This window comes from Ranitomeya variabilis, chromosome 1 (genome assembly GCF_051348905.1).
Source record: "Ranitomeya variabilis isolate aRanVar5 chromosome 1, aRanVar5.hap1, whole genome shotgun sequence".
NCBI lineage: Eukaryota > Metazoa > Chordata > Amphibia > Anura > Dendrobatidae > Ranitomeya > Ranitomeya variabilis.
Genome location: NC_135232.1, coordinates 314,650,962 through 314,673,405, shown reverse-complemented (window position 1 = coordinate 314,673,405; position 22,444 = coordinate 314,650,962). Strand labels below are relative to the sequence as shown.

Here is a 22,444-nt window from a genome sequence, read left to right as displayed (position 1 = left end):
TGCCGTAATACCGGCTGGAAGAGGAGAATTCTTAAGGCGGTAGGCCTCTTGTATGGTGGATTTGATCCACCTGGCAAGGGTAGCTTTGGAAGCTGGCAGACCCTTGTGGCCGCCTTCCGGAAGGAGGAAAAGAGAATCAGACCTCCGGAAGGACGCAGTCCTAGACACGTATATACGCAATGCCCTGACGAGGTCAAGCGTATGCAGAGCCTTGTCCACTCTATGAACCGGAACCGGACAAAGGGATGGTAGTGAAATTTCCTCATTGAGGTGGAAGTTGGACACAACCTTCGGAACGAAGGATGGGACCGTAAAAAGAACTACCTTGTCCTGGTGAAAAGCCAGGAAGGGCCGTCTGCAGGAGAGTGCTGTCAGTTCAGACACCCTGCGTAGAGAAGTGATTGCCACCAGGAAAATCACCTTCTGGGGGAGAAGGCGGAGCGGGACCTCCTTAAGGGGTTCGAAGGGTGGTTCCTGCAATGCTGTCAGGACCAGGTTGAGGTCCCATGTTTCTAGTGGTCTTCTGTAGGGGGGAACCAATCGGGAAACCCCCTGAAGAAAAGTCCTTACTTGCGGCTTGGTAGCAATGCGCCTTTGAAAAAGCACTGAGAGGGCTGACACCTGGCTCTTAAGCGAGCCCAATGACAGCCTGGCCTCCAGACCCGATTGGAGAAAACCAAGTACTTTGGGTAGGGAGTAAGGGAGTGGGGTCTGGCCACGAGATTCGCACCAGGTAAAGAAAGCTTTCCAGGTACGGTAATAAATCTTGGCAGAGGCTGGCTTCTGTGCCCTAATCATGGTTCCAATGACGTCCGGCGAGAGCCCTGCCTGGGTTAGTCCACGCCGTCAAATTGAGAGCCCCTGAGTTCTGGTGGTAGAACGGGCCTTGTGATAGAAGATCGTGGCGGTCGGGGAGACGCCAGGGGGCGTCTGCTGTAAATTGTACGATGTCGGCGTACCATGTACGTCTGGGCCAGTCCGGTGCAATTAGGATGGTTGGAACTCCCTCTTGTTTGATCTTCCTCACCAGTCTGGATATCAGGGGGAGAGGTGGAAAAATATACAGAAGCTGGAACTGGGTCCAGTCCTGAATCAGAGCGTCTGCTCCGAGCGACCGCGGATCGTGTGTTCTGGCCATGAAGTTGGAGACCTTGGCATTGAAGTGGGATGCCATTGAGTCCACATCCGGGGTCCCCCAGCGATGGCAGATCTGGCGAAAAATTTCGGGATGGAGAGACCACTCTCCCGAGTCTATTTCTTGTCGGCTGAGGAAGTCTGCTTCCTAGTTGTCCACACCTGGAATGTGGACCGCCGAGAGAACCGAGCCTGTGTCCTCCGCCAAGTGGAGGATATGTGACACTTCTCGCATCGCCTGGGTACTGCGGGTGCTCCCCTTAGTGATTGACATATGCCACAGCCATGGCATTGTCCGACTGTATTCTGATGTGAGAGGCTGCCAGTAAGTGATGAAAGGCTCTCAATGCCATGGAGGATGGCACGAATTTCCAGGATGTTGATGGGCATAGTCGCTTCCACTGGGGACCACTTGCCCTGTGCCCTGTGGTGTAGGTGCACTGCACCCCAACCCTTCAGGCTCGCATCGGTGGTCAGAACTTTCCAATGACTTGTGAGAAAGGATTTCCCCTTTGCTAGCGAGGATGGCTTGAGGCACCAGTGCAGGGACCTCTTGGTTGACGACGTTAGCCGGAACTCCCTGTCGAGAAAGGGTTCTTGTCCCAGGACTTGAGGATGGCTAGTTGGAGAGGCCTGAGGCGAAACTGGGCAAATGGGACGGCTTCTATTGCTGCCCCCATCCTGCCGAGGACTCTCATGGCAAACCGGAGAGATCGAGGGGGTTTGCGGAGGAGGGTGCGAACTCCTAGATGGAGAGCCAGTGCCTTGTGCCTGGGAAAGAGCACTAGACCCCTGGAGGTGTTGTATAGCATTCCCAGGAAGGGCAGAGACAGACTCAGGGTTGGTGATGACCTTTGTAGGTTGACTAACCAGCCCATGCGACTCCGTGTCGATTGTGATTGAGACGCTGAGCTCGCAGTCCTTGAAGGTAGGAGCCTTGATGGGTAGATCGTCCAGGTATGGAACGACTACTATGCCTCTGGAGTGCAGGACGTCCATGGTGGCTGCCATGACCTTGGTAAACACTCTGGGAGCCGTGGCGAGTCCGAACGGAAGAGCCACGAACTGGTAGTGGTCCTGGTCGATTGCGAACCTGAGAAAACTGACGAGTAGGTGCAATCGGTATATGCAGGTATGCGTCTTGTATTTCTATGAAGACGAGATATTCTACCTTCTCCATGGACGCAATGATGGACCGAAGGGGACTCCAGCAGGTGACGAACCCGTACATATTTGTTGAGTTGTTTTAGGTCCAGTATGGGCCGTACGCTAGCTCCTTTCTTGGGGACTACGAATAGATTATAATAATAATAATAATAATTATTTTATTTATATAGCGCCAACATATTCCGCAGCGCTTTACAACTTATAGAGGGGACTTAGACAGACAACAGACATTACAGCATAACAGAAATCACAGTTCAAAACAGATACCAGGAGGAATGAGGGCCCTGCTCGCAAGCTTACAAACTATGAGGAAAAGGGGAGACACGAGAGGTGGATGGTAACAATTGCTTTAGTTATTTGGACCAGCCATAGTGTAAGGCTCGGGTGTTCATGTAAAGCTGCATGAACCAGTTAACTGCCTAAGTATATAGCAGTACAGACACAGAGGCTATTAACTGCATAAAGTGTATGAGAACATGATGGAGGAACGTGATTATGTTGTTGTTTTTTATTAATAGGCCACACAGGGATAATTAGGTTAATGCGTTGAGGCGGTAGGCCAATCTGAACAAATGAGTTTTTAGTGCACGCTTAAAACTGTGGGGATTGGGGATTAATTGTATTAACCTAGGTAGTGCATTCCAAAGAATCGGCGCCGCACGTGTAAAGTCTTGGAGACGGGAGTGGGAGGTTCTGATTATTGAGGATGCTAACCTGAGGTCATTAGCAGAGCGGAGGGCACGGGTAGGTTGGTAGACTGAGACCAGAGAGGAGATGTAGGGTGGTGCTGAGCCATGGAGTGCTTTGTGGATGAGGGTAGTAGTTTTGTACTGGATTCTGGATTGGATGGGTAGCCAGTGTAATGACTGGCACAAGGTAGAGGCATCGGTGTAACGGTTGGCGAGGAATATGATCCTGGCAGCAGCATTCAGGACAGATTGGAGCGGGGAGAGTCTGGTAAAAGGTAGGCCAATTAGTAGAGAGTTACAATAGTCCAGACGAGAATGAATAAGTGAGACAGTAAGAGTTTTTGCAGAGTCGAAAGTAAGAAAAGGGCGAATTCTGGAAATGTTTTTGAGATGCAGATAAGAAGAGCGAGCCAGTGATCGGATGTGGGGGGTGAATGAAAGCTCGGAATCAAGGATGACTCCAAGGCAGCGGGCATGTTGCTTTGGAGTAATGGTGGAACCGCACACAGAGATGGCAGATTGGAGTAGAACCCTCGGAAGCGCCCGGCCGTGGGAACCGGTACTATGACTCCTGCTTGAAGAAGCGAGGGAACCGCTTGGTGGAAGGCATGAGCCTTGCGGTTTCGGGGGAACAGAGAGGAAGACTCGGTTCGGTGGGTTGGAGGTTGAACACTATCTTGTCTCCGGAAGACACTAGTTCCCTGACCCACCTGTCTTCTGTAGTAGGCATCCAGACTTGCTGGAAGAGCAAAGTCGGCCGCCTATGGGTGGGATGTCTTCCAGGGTCCGTGAGTCATGAGGAGGAAAAAATCTGAGGTTTACCTCCTTTGGGCTTTGACTGGCCTGCTTTTAACTGCCAGGTCTTGTCCGACCTTTGCGTCGACCATGAGTTGTCCCTGTGTGGGGAACGGTTACGATTTTGTGCTGGACGCGAGATGGACCAGCCCGAGGAATTCCAAAGTATCGGAATCGGTTTTGCTACACTTCTTGTAAGTGCGTATAGGTTTCAGTTGAGGGAGAGAGGTACTCTTCCCCCCCGGTGGCGTTGGATATCATTGTGTCCAACTTTTCACCGAAAAGGTCACCCACTGAGATACGGGAGGTGCGTGAGGGACTTCTTTGAGGCTGCGTCCGCTTTCCGTTCCGCAGCCAGAGGATACGCCGAATCGTGATGGCGTTTGATGCTATCCCCACTACGCCCCTTGCTGAATACAGAGCTGCATGAAGCATGTAATCTGCTACAACTGCTATTTGAACCGCTTGGTCCGACAGCTCAGGAGCAGATGCTTGGAGGCCAGCTTGTAAAATTTTTGGCCCAAGCCAGTATGGCCTTGGCAGCCAAAACTGAAGCGAACGCGGGAGCCAGGGAGGCCCCTGCCGCCTCGAAAATTGAACGAGCCATACGTTCTAACTGCCGGTCTGCTGCGTCCCTGAGGGTTGAGCTATCTGGCAGTGAAAGGAGAGTCAGTGCTGCTAGTCTAGAAACTGGGGGGTCCACTTCGGGTGGATCTATCCATTCCTTGGTGTCCTGTGGGAAAGGGTACCTTGCCTCCAGATATTTGCGATTAGCGATTTTTTTCTCAGACTGTGAAAGCTGCTCTATAAGGATCGCTTTAAACTCTGGGTGGTTAGAGAAAACCTTAGGCGGCTTCAGAGGTCCTTCAAAGGAAATCCTCTGGTGGCAGATTAGAAATGTTTAGCACCCGATGGATGGAAGAGATTATGTCCTCGACTAGCGCTTATTGCTAGGGGGGATTGGGATCAGGGACCCCTCCGTTTCCCTGTCTGAGTCAGAGTCACAGAAGTCCTCCAAATCCTGTGTATCACTGAGGCGTCCCCTGCTGGGTGAGCTGGGGAGGAGGCGTTCTCTGGTCGGGGACTGCGGAGATCTGAATTGTCTGCCCCTGGAAGGGGACGGTCTAGATGACTTGGAACTACGGTGTCTCTCCCTAGAAGGGGTTGACCGTGTGCTATGGGATGACGCAGATGGACTTGACCTATGGGTCCGCTTGCGTCCTGACCTAGACGTGGATGTGCCAGGTCATTCTGTTCCCGAGTCAAGCTCTCCCTTTGCTGGGTAGCGGTCATAGCCAAGGCATGACTCTGCAGAGCCTGAAGCAATGTGGAGGTTTGGATATCTGTAGACTGCGTCATAGATTGCGACCTCTGAGTGACCCATTCCGGCGTGGCATTAGACACCGAGGCATTGGCTTCTTGGGGCTCTGACGCAGCAGTCTGGATGAAGTCCTGGCAGCGCGTTACGTGCTGCCACTGGGGAGAGCGGTCCAGCAGGCAGTACAGAATGCATAATAGCAGTCCTGCCTGGTTCTCTTGGACCTTGAGCCCGGCATAGTGCACAGAGTGCAGAAGGGCTGCTATGCAAAGGACCTTACAGGGGTAGAGAAACCTATAGGGGAGCCTTATAGGTAATATGGATTCACAGCCGAGTAAAACAACCCAGCTTTGATCTTAACCCACCAGTATGCCCCTAGGTCCAGCGCCAAAGATCCACAGTCTTGTGCCCCCCGGAGACTGGCTGGCCTGGTCCTGCTGACCGGGAGATGCAGGGTTAATCCTTGCTGCAGAAGAAATGGCCGCCGAGGAGAAGAGGCAGGGGGAGAAGGGGGCAGAGAGCTGAGAAAAAGGCGGCAAAGCTGTGTAAAAACGCGCCCTGTCTCGATCCACCCCCTTTATGACACTGTAGAGTGTCATATTTGTCATCCGGGGGGCGGAGAGGAGGCGGCGGCTTCAGTTAGGCCGAAGCCGGGGCCTAAATTAGATGTCTGATGCCCAGAAAGGCTCCAGGCTGGCGCGGAAGTCCGGGGGGGGGTGTCGGAGCTGAACCGGACCCCCCCGGATTTAAAGGCATGATAGCGGTTGGGCTGTAAGCGGGAGGGGGGCCCTGTGAGGGGTCCCCCTGAGGCAGTATAGAGCTGGTGCTGCCGCAGAGACACGGGTGCAGGGAGCCCTGTGTCTGTATGTGCCATGCCTGCCTGCACTCCCCCCAGCCCCGACAGGAGCCCGCAGCTGGGCTGGGGTCCCTGGATGCAGGCGCAGTGTGCTGGCCCATTGCTGGGAGCTGTAGAATGCTGCCTGTACAGGCCCTACCTGAGGCTTCTCAACCTAATGCCCCCAGAGGGGTATTAGGGAGGGTGCTGTTGTTACCTTCAGGGGCCGTTATCCTCACCTGGACCTCAACCCAGAAACCAAAAGGAACTGGGGAAGGAGGGGGAGTCTCGACTTCGAACCAGCAGCCGAGGGACTGGGGAAGGAGCAACATGGGGAATAGCCATCTCTACTTCAACCGGGCACCCCGTAATAGAGGGCCGAGGAAGGAGCCATGCCGGGAGTCTCACAGGAGACCCACTTTTCTTCATCTGCAATCCGTCGGAAAAAAACGGAGTAAAAAATCTTAGGTGTGCCTCCTATGCGACACTAAGCAAAAACTGGAGAAGGCTGACGCCGTCCAGGGGTGTATACTGCAGAGGAGGAGCCACAGTTAATCTTTTTCAGATTATGCATAGTGTCGCCTCCTAGTGGACAGCAGCATAACACCCATGGTCCTGTGTCCCCCAATGAGGCGACAGAGTAAATAGAAGTCTTACACTGTCCACATGGACTTACATAGTTGGAAACACAGAAGCCACCATTCACAATAGGCAGTCAGTGCTGACTGTTCGCTCTACTTTCACACTGACCTTTGCTCAAGCTTAATACAAAAAGGTCATGTCAGAACCTGTTTACTGGGGCTAATGTACACATGTTGTTTCCTGAAACAGGTGGTATAACCTGGAATAGCCACAGTGGTCAGTGCAAAAATTGCAAGATTTCTACATTTTATAATATATATTTTTTTTCCTACTATTATTATTATTATTATTATTATTTATTGTTATAGCGCCATTTATTCCATGGCGCTTTACAAGTGAGGAGGGGTATACATAATAAAAACAAGTACAATAATCTTGAACAATACAAGTCATAACTGGTACAGGAGGAGTGAGGACCCTGCCCGCGAGGGCTCACAATCTACAAGGGATGGGCGAGAATACAGTAGGTGAGGATAGAGCTGATCGTGCAGCGGTTGGTTGATCGGTGGTTACTGCAGGTTGTAGGCTTGTCGGAAGAGGTGGGTCTTCAGATTCTTTTTGAAGGTTTCGATGGTGGGCACTATCACAATCTGTAACTATAAAACCTGATTTAACCCCTTCCTGACATATGATCTACTGATATGTCATATGACAGGTCCCGTTCTCTGATGCAGATTCAGTAACTGAGCCGGCATCTTCGCTGGCAGATGATTATTTAGCCATCATCTGCCTTTAAACCCTTTCTAACATACGACATACTGGTACTTCATATGCCAGGTTCCTGCCAGTTGGTCTCTGAAAAAGATCCAGCATCTTTGCAGGCAGTTATTGAGCCATCATCTGCCTCCGCCAGCTGCTCCTATTAAATACCAATGTAATTCTGTGACACCAGCATTTACAGTGCACGTCCTGGGGGTGAGATCTTCTAACCCCCCCACCCATCAGTGCTCCCAGTGCGAATGGGCTGTCATGGCAGCCAGGGGTCTGCTGAATACTCCTGTGCTTATCATGACTGTACTCCTGTAAAAGCCAGTCAGTGGCTGATGTTCATAGGAGGCTGATTTTTTCTATATACACCAATTTTGTAGAATCGTTGTATATAGTACAAGTGAACAGGTTCAAAGTACCCCAAAGGGGATAAATAAATACAATAAAAAGTAAAAAAAAAAAATTAAAATCACCCCCATTAAATATAAAGAAATAAAAAAAATAGGAAATACAAAAAGTCTGAAGTTTCAAAATATAAAATGAATCCAACTGGCAAATTGCATAAAGAGAACTAAAAATAATTAAAAAAAAAAAAAGCAGTACACTAACTGCATGTTATATGGACATCATTAGGCTTCCTTCCATGATCATGCACTTTTTAATTTGTTTTTATATAGATTTTTTAGGTGTACATAATTTGCCCATTTGAGGTCGATAGATGTAGATTATAAATATATATATATATATATATATATATATATATATATATATATATATATATATATAAATATATATATATATATATATTTTATTATATAGATAATTTTACTATCCAATGAAAATATATCATTCACACACACACACATATATATATATATATATACACATTTTTGATGTCTTTATACTATGCTGTTACGTGTATATATACACACTTATTAATTTTTGCTACGGTTTCTTGTGTATTACGTTAGTTTTTTAACTAGTTGTTTTTCCCACCTTTACCCAATTTTAACTTTGTTTCTTGTAATCAATAGAGTTACTTTAACCACTTTGGGCTAATAAATTAGTTTTTTTCTTTTTCTTTTAATCAACAAAACATTGCATCTACCCCAAAATGGTATGAAAAAAAAAAAAAAAAAAGTCAGTGCCCAAAAACCATGCTCTCATACAGCTCCATTTTACTAAATTTAAAACATCACGGCTCCCAGAAAATGGCTACGGAAGATGTTTTTTTGTTTTGTTTTTTTTTTTCCAAATTTCTGTATTTTTTTTTTTTCACCATGACGACAGGATAGCCCTCACCTTTTTGTACACCACTCCTTCCTCGGTTTTGGGCACTCTCTGGTTGACATAGAAAAGACGAGGAATGTTGAGCTTAATGCAATGCAAGTCGCTGCCAATTACTGCCCACAGGCGGAAGATGCCAGGCTGGCTGCTTTCCCCAATCTGTAAACATTAAAAGCACTTAATGAACCACTTATAAGTCTTATAGACTTTTTTTTTTTCAAAGATAAAGCCAAACCTGCACAATCTGCCAGGGCATGTCAAGGATGCTGCGAGCCGTTCGACGCAGGAAACTACCTAACCCAGCTGCTTGGGTTTCACGGACTACACCTCCTGCTCCAGGGGCTGCATCTCCATCATCTAATCTTCGCTTCTTCTGTCGTTCTTTGCGCTGACGTGCCTGTATCTCCCACTTTTTCTTATGATAACGCAACCAGAGAAGTCTCTCTTCCTACAAAGGAAAAATGCAAACACAATGAAGATATACAAGCAACAAGACTGGAACCTAACTGCAGCCACAGATCATAACTAGCATATTAGAAAGCCAAACTCACCCTTGTGGTGCCCAGAGGAGGTGGCGGACCCAAGACCTCTCTCCAAGACTGAGTAAGTGCTACATCTTGGGAGTCACCTTGGCTCTCCTCTGCTGTCAGTGCAACACGTTTTCTCTTTGTGCTTATGGGAATAGCGGGTTGCAGATGTTTCTTTACTCCAAAGTCCTCAATATCTGCAGTTTGGGATGGATCTGACTGCTGCAGTTGAGCAGTGACCTAGAAAATATAGAAAACATATTAAACTATTGCAATAATAAATGTTCTTGGGGTCTAACCAAGAGGTCTCAAACACAAGGCCTGGGAAGTAATATCTTATGCCTCCCAGACAGGGCTCGACACGGTCATCACTATAGTTTTTCCCCACAACCATTGGCTACGTGTAATTAGAATGAACTGGGGAGAGGGAGAGGGCATTTAATGGTCATGAATTTGGTAAGGGGTTGGAGAAATTACATGTAATTGTAAAGAATTGTGGGTGGTGGTAGAAAGGACATTTGTAATGAATTGGGGAAGAGGTGGGAGAAAAAAAAACATTAATTGTAATGAGTTGGGGGAATAGGATATAGGCACTGGGGCTAATTCATTTATATTTTGTAGGCTGGGAAAAAGTGGCTAATTATAGTTGATGGGGGGCACATCCCTGGCTTAGCAATTTATATTTTGTATGGTGGGATGTGCAGTGGTTACTGATATATTAATGGTGTGGTGCATAGATCTATTCAGGGTGCAGTGTGGGGAACTTTGTCTAGGTTTGTTAAATTTAGGCTGCTGAGGTATAGACAAAGTGGCTTGCATGCCAACAGGATTTTTTTTTTTTTTTTTTAAAGTGGCTTCAGACCTCAAAAAATGATCCTAAAGTTCATACCTTCATAGACTAAGGATAATATTAACAGTGCTCTTTTCCATCCTCACAGTAGCCATAATTCTGTGCCACTGGAGCTGCTCCTTGGTGCTCCCCCTCCCTTGTGGGGCGTTACGGCACACATCAGGGAAGGTGGCCTGCTCCTGACTGCTAGCAGCAGCCCGCCCCTTTATACCATCTGCTTCTATTCAGCCTGATATCAGGGGCATGGCGGCGGCATGGCCCATTCCCGGGGGGCTACATGAGACCATTGTAACGCACAAACAGTAAAGCTGTTACCCATTTAAATGGTTCACTGATGAAAGTTTTACACGTTTATCTTTAAGATTCTTCAATAGCACCTTGAGTGCAGCCATTTCTACCAGGACTGTATAAAGGTCCGAAAAATTCAAGGCGTCAGTCCACTACCAAAAATCAATGTCATTTTATATTTGTGGCCATATAGTAACAACCTTTATAGAAATCTATAGAAAGGGTCCAAGATGCCAGCTGCAAATCCGTGGCAAAGATTGCAATAGCGGCTCGATAGGTATGTACACAGACATGTCAGGAGATCGTGATGTCTGGGAATAACCAATCGGTTGAAACAAAAGGCGTCTCATCGTTCGTCTAAGTGCTGTACCCAAAAACTAGTCATAGCTTGGCTTTCCAATTATATTCACAGATTTTCCCGCACTAAGTATACAGGTCACTAAGTATATAGTATGACAAAAGCATCATAATTTCCCAAAATCCAACATTCAGACACAACATATCTGAATATGAGCTTAAAAGGTATTACTACACAGCACAATATAGATACTCTGAACTAGGGACTCCAGCAATTTAACAAAAATCTGCAGCATATCAAAAAGACTGTCTTCTTTGGAAAACTGCTAACCATTACCGTAATGTCACAGGTTTCATATTCACAAAACCTTTGTGATCCAATTTAATCTTGTTAATAGGTACTTTTCATTCTCCAGGATTTAAGCACTTACATGTTGGTTCTGCAGGAAATCTCTGATCCATGCTATTTTTTGTAAGGGAAATAAAAGGTTAATGCAAAGCGAATTTACAACCAGCTTGTTTCCTCCAAGCAGAAATTCATCAGATAAAGCCTGATGAATCGTAGAGTATTCTAGAAATATAGGCTTTCATACCACACAAAATGCAATTTTCATCAATTAGCAGAACACCAAAATAAGAAAAGCAACAGCGTAGCTAGTAAACAACTAATTATTAATGAACTATATCCGGCCACAGGGCTGAATGTTAGTCAAGCTTTTACCACTTAGAAGTATGGATTAGTTACACTTTCCAGTAAAATATAGGCTTCTTTCTGAACAGAAGACAGTTTTCTTATTTTATTTTTATGATTGCGAGCTCTAACCACAATGTTGATTCTGCTGCAAAAGCAAATCAAACAGCGCCATCATCTGGACATAAGAGAAATATTCCAATAGCGAGCAAAAATTATGAACAAAAAATATGTAAGAACAGCAGTTCTAGAACTTCCTAATATGCTCAGCCCTGATTTTAGACCAAATACTCACTTGCTTTTTCCCTGCACTAGTGAAGAGCTCATTAATCCTTTTTTGCTTGTAGACGTCATTCTTCTCGAGCAACTTCTTATGGAGCCATTCTGGGTGTCTTACCCGGGGTACTGGATTCTTCACCTAAACGTAAACGTGATATTGATAACCTTTTTAATACCTAAACATACATGTCAATATATTTATTTTATTTATTTATTAAAAAAAAAAAAAAAAATGTTTAATATATTTCAGCTGACATAGGAAACAAAAATGCGGTCTAGTAAGGAGACCTGAGTAGACTATGGTGGAAGCAACAAGAAGTATTAAAAGGGGCAGACCTTTATTGGTAGATAATCCACAACGCGTTTCAACGGCATTCTGCCGTCTTCTTCAGGTGGCAAGCCTGTTTCTTCCACCATGTTCTACTCAGTGCTCCTTAGTAGACCGCCTTTTTGTTTCCTATGACTGCTATTCTCCCTCCTTGAGGGTGTGCAGCAGGAGCTGCTCTCACAGGCACCTCACTAACAGTTCAGAACCTTCCGTCACGTGACCACAAGCACCTACTGTCACGTGACACCCAGCGTGCACCATAGTCCTTCCAGTCATCGCACAGACAAACACCGAAGCCCAGCCTGGCCACCACAGTGGATAACATTGCCACCACTCGCAGCTATCAGCCATTTACCCCTTGGACGCACTACCATCCATCACGCGCACACCGAGGTTATGCAGGGGTGCATAACCTCTTAAGGTTGGTGGCTACACAGCTTCACCAATAGTCTATTGCTCCACTGGTCCTGCTCATGCGCGTCCCTATCCTCTTTTCTCTTATATTTCAGCTGAAACATTGAGGTGCAGACACTCGCCGGGTCCGTGCACAACAAAACAAGCTGCTAGCCAATCAGAGGCCAGCAGCTGATGTTGGCGTGCAAGTCACTGGCTGCGTATGGCAGTGACATCATGTACTGCCAATCACTTGAAGTGAGATGGCTAAAGAGGACGACTCCGCGTGGCATAGGAGCGGAGGAAAGTGAGCAAAATTGTTCTTTTTGTTTTGTGTGTTAAAGAACATCAGCAGAACGGGGGACATATACAGTACAGACCAAAAGTTTGGACACACCTCATTTAAAGATTTTTCTGTATTTTCATGACTATGAAAATTGTACATTCACACTGAAGGCATCAAAACTATGAATTAACACATGTGGAATTATATACTTAACAAAAAAGTGTGAAACAACTGAAAATATGTCTTATATTCTAGTTTCTTCAAAGTAGCCACCTTTTGCTTTGATGACTGCTTTGCACACTCTTGGCTTTCTCTTGATGAGCTTCAAGAGGTAGTCACCGGGAATGGTTTTCACTTCACAGGTGTGCCCTGTCAGGTTTAATAAGTGGGATTTCTTGCCTTATAAATGGGGTTGGGACCATCAGTTGTATTGTGCAGAAGTCTGGTGGATACACAGCTGATAGTCCTACTGAATAGACTGTTAGAATTTGTATTATGGCAAGAAAAAAGCAGCTAAGTAAAGAAAAACGAGTGGCCATCATTACTTTAAGAAATGAAGGTCAGGCAGTCCAAAAAATTGGGAAAACTTTGAAAGTGTCCCCAAGTGCAGTGGCAAAAACCATCAAGCGCTACAAAGAAACTGGCTCACATGAGGACCGCCCCAGGAAAGGAAGACCAAGAGTCACCTCTGCTTCTGAGGATAAGTTTATCCGAGTCACCAGTCTCAGAAATCGCAGGTTAACAGCAACTCAGATTAGAGACCTGGTCAATGGCACACAGAGTTCTAGCAGCAGACACATCTCTACAACAACTATTAAGAGGAGACTTTGTGCAGCAGGCCTTCATGGTAAAATAGCTGCTAGGAAACCACTGCTAAGGACAGGCAACAAGCAGAAGAGACTTGTTTGGGCTAAAGAACACAAGGAATGGACATTAGACCAGTGGAAATCTGAGCTTTGGTCTGATGAGTCCAAATTTGAGATCTTTGATTCCAACCACCGTGTCTTTGTGCGATGCAGAAAAGGTGAACAGATGGACTCTACATGCCTGGTTCCCACTGTGAAGCATCGAGGAGGTGTGATAGTGTGGGGGTGCTTTGCTGGTGACACTGTTGGGGATTTATTCAAAATTGAAGGCATACTTGAACCAGCATGGCTACCACAGCATCTTGCAGCGGCTTGCTATTCCATCCGGTTTGCGCTTAGTTGGACCATCATTTATTTTTCAACAGGACAATTACCCCAAACACACCTCCAGGCTGTGTAAGAGCTATTTGACCAAGAAGGAGAGTGATAGGGTGCTACACCAGATGACCTGGCCTCCACAGTCACCAGACCTAAACCCAATCTAGATGGTTTAGGGTGAGCTGGACCGCAGAGTGAAGGCAAAAAGGCCAACAAGTGCTAAGCATCTCTGGGAACTCCTTCAAGATTGTTGGAAGACCATTCCCGGTGATTACCTCTTGAAGCTCATCAAGAGAATCCCAAGAGTGTGCAAAGCAGTAATCAAAGCAAAAGGTGGCTACTTTGAAGAACCTAGAATGTAAGACATGTTTTCAGTTGTTTCACACTTTTTTGTTAAGTATATAATTCCACATGTGTTAATTCATAGTTTTGATGCCTTCAGTGAATGCACAATTTTCATAGTTATGAAAATACAGAAAAATCTTTAAATGAGAAGGTGTGTCCAAACTTTTGTCTGTACTGTATATACCACGATGGAGGACATACATACATACATACATACATACATACATACATACATACATACATACATACCAGGACAAGGCCCAGGATGGGAGAGGGGGGGAAACATATACCTGGAAGGGGCTCAAGATGCTAAACATTAGTACAGAATGGAGGACATTACTACATAAATCAGGACGGGGATAAACACGCATGTGCTTATAGTATTTAGAACGCTACAAGGGTCTATACATCTGACCAACATGCAGAGGAGAGGGGTGCGGCAGGTCGAAAACTTGACACCGGACTCTAGTTACTCCACGGGCCATTTTCATACCTGTTGTAATGCTGCTGGAATTGTAATGATTTTTTGAATAGCACTACCCAGACGCTCTATGTAGTAGTCCCAATCTAGAATCTGGAAGGAGGAGAAAAAAAACAAAAAACAAAAACGAAAAAACAAACACCAGTAACTCACGAGGTCTAAACAAAACAAAAAAAAACATTAAAAACCAAAAACAGCAGCAGTACTAAATTTACAAAAAATAAAAAGAAATTTAACTAACCGAGCGTATATCTAAATCTTGTAGAGATGGGTTTTTCAGCCATTTGCGTAGATAATGTCGCTTCACTCCTAACTCTGCCTGAAATATTGCCAGAGGAATAGCTCTACAATGAAAACATGGAATCAGGACTAACACAAACTCAGATTCTACAAGGTCACAGTCTGCCATTAGAAACATTTCTACTAAAGATCGGAAGGAACGTACTGTATTTTTGTATTATAAGTCGCACTTTTTAGGAAGAAAAAAAAAATCTTGCTAAAGCGTGTGCGCCTTGTAATCCGGAGGCAGCTTTCTTTGATCTAGAATAATACAGACACAACTTTCTACCCAATCACTCAGAACTGCTCTCCCCTCCTGCCCGACACTGATCTGTATGATCAGTGCAGGGCAGGAAAGAAAGCTGAAAGGATCTGCATACCTGAAGGATCTTTTAGGTCACATTATGCCTGGAAGGAATTGCAAAATGTAGTAATGTGCACAGTGTGCCGGTGTCTATATACAACAGAGCTTCGTGTGTGTACATACAGCAGAACCGAGGGTGCATGTATTGCGCAGCTAGCAGTGTTCTGTATATGTGTGCTCTGCAGAGAGTGTACATCATGTAAAGCTATATGTGTGAAACACATGCTTCAGAGAAATGCTAATACACGAATTACCTCCATATTCTAACCTATTGCATTAAAATTTGTGGTATTGAACCCTCCACATCTCTACACCACGGGGGAAGTTTGATCCCATTTTTTGTTGTCTAACCAGGGTGCGTCTTCTCGTAAGGCGCATCATAGTTAAGAAAAAAAAAAAAACACTTTAAACTTGGCTATTTTACTGTAATACTGAATCGCGCACATGCAAAGAATTTTGGTTTGTGCCTTTTTGTGGTCAGAATGATCTCGGTGTGGAGTTATTTTTATGTTTTTACCAGTCTTTCAGAAGGACTTAAAAACACGCAAGAAAAAAAAAGAAAGAAAAATGCAAATTTAAAAAATTAAAAACACCAATCTAGCAGCTACAATTCTATTTATGGGATTGATCTCAATGTTTATTTTTAGTTATTTTCTGTCTTTTGCTTGCACCTTTCAGTAACAGGAGATCCCTCAGGCTTGCGAGATATGACGTATCGGCAACTAAGTCCAGCATCCTTAACCATCTGATCACCAAGAAATTCAGCAAGGCGTTTGGCAGTACTAATAGATGTAGATTTTTGCTCCCCATAATCTTCAAGTCGCCGAGACATGGAACGATTTTCAGAGATCAATTCAAACAGCTCAGAATCTGGCATATTGGCAGCCTAAACACACACACAAAAAAAAAATTGTAAAAATGTACAGAAAAAAGGACAATGTATGAAAAAATATTGCACATGATCTGCTTCCTACTCTAGCAGTTGGGTTTATCGGATAAATAATGTACGGTACATGCATCAACTCAGCAGCACATTTACTCTCTGATATTGGAATCGAGAAATTAATATGGCGCCAACAGATAAAAGTGAATCTCTGGTATCCTTTGTACGGCTGTCTAAAAATTCAGCGAGGTAGAAAGTGTATTAAAATATAGCTTTTAACAAGATTAAGGAATATCCCACTGAATAAGGGCATTCCTAAAGGCCAGTAGCTGAGGGTACAACAAAACTGTTCCTCTGACGCCGATAACGAGAATCAGGCTGCTGATTTACGGAGATGCTTCCTGGACAGGGGGTACCCAGACAGTTTTGAGGAGGGCATATAATGAGACTAAAGACAAACAGAGCTAAGCTTCTTGTACCTGTCCCCCCCTCAGGGAAGAGCAACCCTCTTGTTGTTACATCACCAATTTTGACAAAGACTCAAGTCTGTTAGATCTTACAAAAACATTGGCCAATTTTACAGATGGATGGGGATATCAGGGATCTGGTTGGACCGAATCCCAAGACCGCATTTCAAAAAAGTCTATAGGCGATAGGCTGGTTCACAGCAATTTAGTTTCTCCTACAAAAAGAAATGTGGTTTTCTTCTAACACCAAGGATTGTTTCAAATGCAGTGGTTTGTGTGGCTTGCCCAGTTATGGCAACAGGGAATTACTTCACAAGTAACACCACAGGCAAAAAAAGTCAGATTTGCTCCTTCATAAATTGTCACACAAGGGGGGGTTATATACAGAGCAGTTTGTCAGTGCCGCCTGGAATATATAGGGAAGACCAGAGAGCTCAGTAGGAGAATTGAAGAACATCAGAGACATTGCCCTGTAAAGAGACATCCCCTTGGCCAGACATGTGAACATCACCCACAACGGAGATACTTCCCTCTTGAGATTTATGGAAATTGATAAAACTAATGTTATAAAAGGGGAGGCAATTGGAATCAACTAGTTCTACAATGTGAGACTTGGTAGATATACCATCTCAGAACACAGGTACCTATGGGTCTCAAAGAGACCCTTACTTACAATTGTTTTCTCTAGGCAAGGGACTTCTAGGGTGTATTTAGGGAGATGCGTCGGTGAGTAGGGGTGCCATTCTCTTTCCCCCCTAGGGTGCCAACCTCAACTGTTAGGCAGGTGTATAGCCAAACGGTAATAAATAGGGCCTGAAAATGATAACATGTACCACTGTCGATTTCCTCCCTTAGAACAGTCCCCAAAATTATCCCGACTATAAATCCGTTGGTTGATCAATAGTATCTGCTCATTGGAATCAACTGGTTGTATGATGGAAGGCTAGGAAATATACCATCTTAGAACATAGGTACCTACAGATGTATTTATAATCATGCATAATGGTTTCTTCTAGAGTAGGGCTTTTCAGGGCACGTTTAGGAATAGCCGTCGCGGAATTGGGGCGCCATTCTAGTCTCACCCCTATGGTGCCAATCTCCACTGTTTAGGTAGGTTCACAGACCGAGGGCAAGAAATAGGGCTGGATAGTGACAACATGTATCAATTTGGGTCTCTCCTTTTTGAATAGTCCCCGATGTTTCCATCCATAAGAGGGTTTAGACTGATTTGCTTGTACTGTCCCTCTATTATCAATAACTGCTATTTGAATACGATTTCTAGGCGTGATGAATTGCATCTCCACCTTTATACATTACGATACCTTATAAGCACAGTGTGGAGATGTGCTCCCCCCCCCCCCATTTTCGACGCATCTACAAGTGTGTGGGTTACATGTCCATATGTGCATTCCAATTGGCGCATTACCGTTACACGGGGAGCCAGAAATGATGTCATTTGACAATGAGCTGGAAGTGACACATACGGGACCCCGAGTTAGAGTGCGCCAGAAAGGACATTCTTCAGCAACCGCGGCGGGTTATTTAATACCCACAGCCATCATGACACCGAACCAGACTTTCTTTCTCCACAAGAAAAAGCGGAATTGTTTTTTTCCTTCAGCCACAAAGGCTGATATATCAGACCCCTAGTGTTTGATTTTTATCTCTCCTGAAGTTTCACCAGATGAAAGGTGTCGGGAGTAACATGGGGCACTGAATTAGGCGATCCTATAGAACAGTTTTTGGTGGGATAATGTGTGGCTTTTCAATGATGCCCCCCCTTCCCATCGTTTTTAATAGGATCCAATTTTCAGATGTACTCAGCAGAGGGATCAGATCTTGACTCCAACTGTGTGAATATCACTACAAAGCATGGCGAGATCGTTCCTATTTATATATTGCGGCAGAGCGGTTCACTCAGCTGACAGAGGTAGGCACAGAAACGCTGTCTCTAAGTCCTTTCACGGGTTTATTATAGATATACGTAATAAACCACGATGAGGACAAAAACTCGTCCACTCAGGGCAAAACTGGAAAATAAAACAAAATAGCATAACAGTCCATTCATGTGTGGGAAGTCTGCCTGCTCAGAAGAAATCAGCATACAAAGGTTCAGCTTTCCTTCACAGGACAACGCACTGGAGCTCCACTCTCCAGGCCTTCTGAACACGGACTGCCTCTGGAAACCAGCTATTTAAGCCCCAGACCACACCCTGGGGTGGAGATAAGGTGGATAACCTCCCACACACTATCTTCGTCCACATAAAACCCAGCCCATTATGTAAATTAGTGGTTACCCCCTTAAAGCACTTCGTGTGCTGAAGGAAAATCTATGGGTTCTATATCACTAACGCCATTAAGCTTAGTGAAACATCATCTTCCCCACAAGCACTTTTATTGCTGGTTACCTATATGTCACTGCATGTCTATTTATTGTGGTTTGAGCCTGAGGGCTTCTTTTAATTCATTATTTATTAAAAGTTATATTTTAACACACTTTCTACCTTGCTGATCTATCCTACCGATTGATTGGTAGACTATATGGTCTAAAAGTTCAACTCAAGGGATTTAAACAGTTAAACTTTTTCTACATTCGTGATGCAACAGAACAATGCTACACAACTTTAGCGCACTCACCTTGCTGTAAAGCACATCCAGCCAGTAATCTGCCACCTTGGCGACAGAAGCATAGACCTCCTCCAATGTGCTCCCCTTCAAGAAAGCCTCAAACACAGAGGACTGGAATATCTTGATCAGCTGCAACTCCCCTCTTCTTTTGACTTCAAACCCTTTAAGCTCAGCAAGGGAGCCATCTTCATTAAATACAGCATACCTATGGCGGTAGAAAATTATAAGACGACACATACAAGACAAGCGCCCCCACGGATGCTAGTGTGCATGACAAAATTACCTAATTTATAGCCCTGCAGCGAACTTAAATCAGCGGTAAACTTCCACCAGATGTTTTTTTTATTTATGGAATAGTTTATTCTAGAAAATCAACTGCTTTGACAATTTACTTAAGTCATTTCTGCATAGATCATTTTGTTTAAATCCACCCTAAATGATCAAGTACTTTGGTTTGTAAACCCGTACCCTCAGAGTACAACTTTAAACAACGAAAATAGAGAGGTTAATACAAAATCAAACCTCTTTTTCAGCTTTTTTCCCTCTTCTTTAGATGCTGGAAGGATCATGGCAAGATATGGCCCATCCACTTCAAAGAAGATACTATTTTCAGAGCGGGTTTCATATGTTAGCGTTGTTGGATCAACAAGTTCCTGGTACTGATGGTTTGTGAAGCCTTCCTAAAGAATTGTAAAACAAGAAAACATTTATCTGGTTAATTTTTTTTATGAATTATATATTTCGGACTATAGAATGCACATTCTAAAAGATGCAATCCTCGGCCACATTCTAAAGTGTTCTCTTTAGAATAGCATACTAGGCAAGTTTGTTCTGAAGTAATTAGTAATAATTATTTTAGAAATGATAAGGCTTGGGGTGTATTTTTCCATTGCACCTTAATCACATTTCTTTAATGAGACACAATTATCATCCCATAAAGCACCCCGTTTAAAACTTTTTTTTTTTTTTTTACAGCCACCGAAGGCATACATATATGGCAGAATTGTGAAAACGTTCAACACAATATTGTTTTACAGTAACTTTAATCTCTTACCTTCACCAATATATTGAGCATGGCACCTGGATAGGATATGGTCACTTTTGGCTTTTTTGCATTTTTGGATTTGATTACAAAGTTCTCAGGGAAACTATTTGGGAGAACACACCATATTCCATCTGTGTCTAATTCCAGAGGTCTCCTATGAAAAGAAAAAAAAAAAAGTTATTCCATGCTTCTATACAAGTGACAAAATATATGCAACATATGTAAAGGCTGTATATCAGAAAAAGATACCATATTTGTTATCTGAATGAGGCTTGTAGAAACACTTTTTTAACTGAAAAATACCTCAGAATAAACAGAGTATTCATTAACAGGATATGCATCAGATTATGTTATCAATGTTAACATATTAATACAGGATACCATTACAAATATTACATCATATTTTGAATGGTATATTTTCGCTGTAGCATATTACAATATTTTAACGTCTAACTATATATCAGAGGTGAATCACACCACTTCTCCCAGATTCTATTGAATTTTTGGGGACATCCTCTATTCCTATATACTATATTCTCATACTGTATTACATGACAATATGTAGAGATTACACTATATTCCTGGCAAGGATCAGAGAGTCTCACAAATAAGAATTTACCATATTGTGCCCAGATCTCCTCATCCAAAATCCCCAACACACACACACACAGTTCTGGCACACAATCAATCGGTGCCCCAATTATTCTTGATAGGCTACAGTCACACCTTCAGTATTTGGTCAGTATCTCACGTCAGTATCTGTAATCCAAAACCAGGAGTGGGTGAAAAATGTAGAAGAGGTGTCATGTTTCTATTATACTTTTCCTCTGATTGTTCCACTCCTGATTTTGGCTTACAAATATGGATGTAAAATACTGTCCAAATACTGAGCATGTGCACATGGCTATAATGTAATAACTACTTCACTCCAATATCTCCTCATCACTGCATAGTTTCAGATAAGATGTAAAAAATACGCTCCCAATTCCCCACATCTATGACATCCATCAGAGGATAATCTACCAAACCTATATAGCTTGGACGAGGTTAGATACAACTGATGAAAAATATATAATTGTATTACTTTATTATTTTCAGCCAGTTATACCATTGTGTGGGATACAAAATAATCACTCCATTGTTCTTCAGTTAATGAGGGTATCAATTGTGGCCATTTGCCTTCCACAGAAAGATGAGTCAAGGCAAATTTTGGATTAAGCAGTAAATTATAGAGTGTGGAATTTACACCCGTAGGGCCTTGGGTAAGGAGTACACCTATTAGTGGGTATCTCGATATCCGCATGCTAGGATGTGGGAACTTGTGTGTAATAGCATGTCTAATTTGCAGATATCTATAAAAAAAAAAAACACTTGTGTGGAACATCATATTTTCTATGTATTTGGTCAAATGATTTCATTACTTCATTTTCAAACACCTTGTCCAGTATTGTTATTCCGTATTGCTTCCAAAACATAGGATATTGTATTACCTTAAGGTGTGGAAACTCGAGGTTGTCCCATAACTGAAATTCACTAAGTAGGTGAGACTCAAAATTCGTTAACTTCCCTTCCAGACCTGTATCGCAAGTTTATGCACCAATAGTGATCTCTGTGGTGGTTTATAGGATCCTTCCAATATTGCCTATATTGAAATCTCATTCAAAAATTGCAAAATATGTCACCACATCCCTCAACCAACTTTTTAAGTAACACTAATTTTGGGCCTTTATGAACCCCATATGAAGGACGCCATCATACATGCACTCTCTTAAATAATACCTTGGGGATCTTAATTGAGGAGTGTTCCAATATACAGAGACACTATGGGAGAATAATCATTTTAAGAAGATTAATTCTTCATGCTACAGAAAGAGGAAGATGGGACAAATTCTCAAACTTTTTTAATCATCTCAGTGAGCGAGTATACGTTACTTTTATTGATAATTATACCAAGATATTTAAGTTTGCTGACTACTTGTAAACCAAATGGCCAAGGGTCCAGGTATATCCTCAGTGAGTGGCATAACTGAGGATTTGTCCCAGTTTATTTTCAGACCTGATAGGTCCCCAAATTGATTAATTAAAGTGATTGCTCTTGGAAAGCATTGGTCCACTCTTGACAAAGAAAAGAATTAAGTGGTTGGCATATAATCCAGCTTTATCCAATCTGGATTTTTGCTGCGATTCCCTCTACCATAGGGTCTTGCCGGATTTTAAGAGTAATAGGCTCTATTGCAAGGGCAAAGAGCATCGG

The 22,444-nt window shown here is 43.7% G+C and overlaps 1 protein-coding gene across 1 annotated transcript in view; it reads right to left on the bottom strand.

The window, feature by feature from the left end:
• Positions 1-22,444, bottom strand: part of POLE (DNA polymerase epsilon, catalytic subunit) — a 127,384-nt gene that overhangs the window by 24,360 nt on the left and 80,580 nt on the right. Inside the window, exons 23-32 of the mRNA XM_077297213.1 lie at positions 20,200-20,344; positions 19,668-19,825; positions 19,155-19,350; positions 15,839-16,053; positions 14,766-14,868; positions 14,537-14,617; positions 11,524-11,646; positions 9,127-9,342; positions 8,811-9,023; positions 8,591-8,734 (exon numbers count right to left, since the gene is read on the bottom strand). Coding sequence (XP_077153328.1) covers positions 8,591-8,734; positions 8,811-9,023; positions 9,127-9,342; positions 11,524-11,646; positions 14,537-14,617; positions 14,766-14,868; positions 15,839-16,053; positions 19,155-19,350; positions 19,668-19,825; positions 20,200-20,344 — 1,594 coding nt within the window. The remainder of the gene's footprint in view (positions 1-8,590; positions 8,735-8,810; positions 9,024-9,126; positions 9,343-11,523; positions 11,647-14,536; positions 14,618-14,765; positions 14,869-15,838; positions 16,054-19,154; positions 19,351-19,667; positions 19,826-20,199; positions 20,345-22,444) is intronic.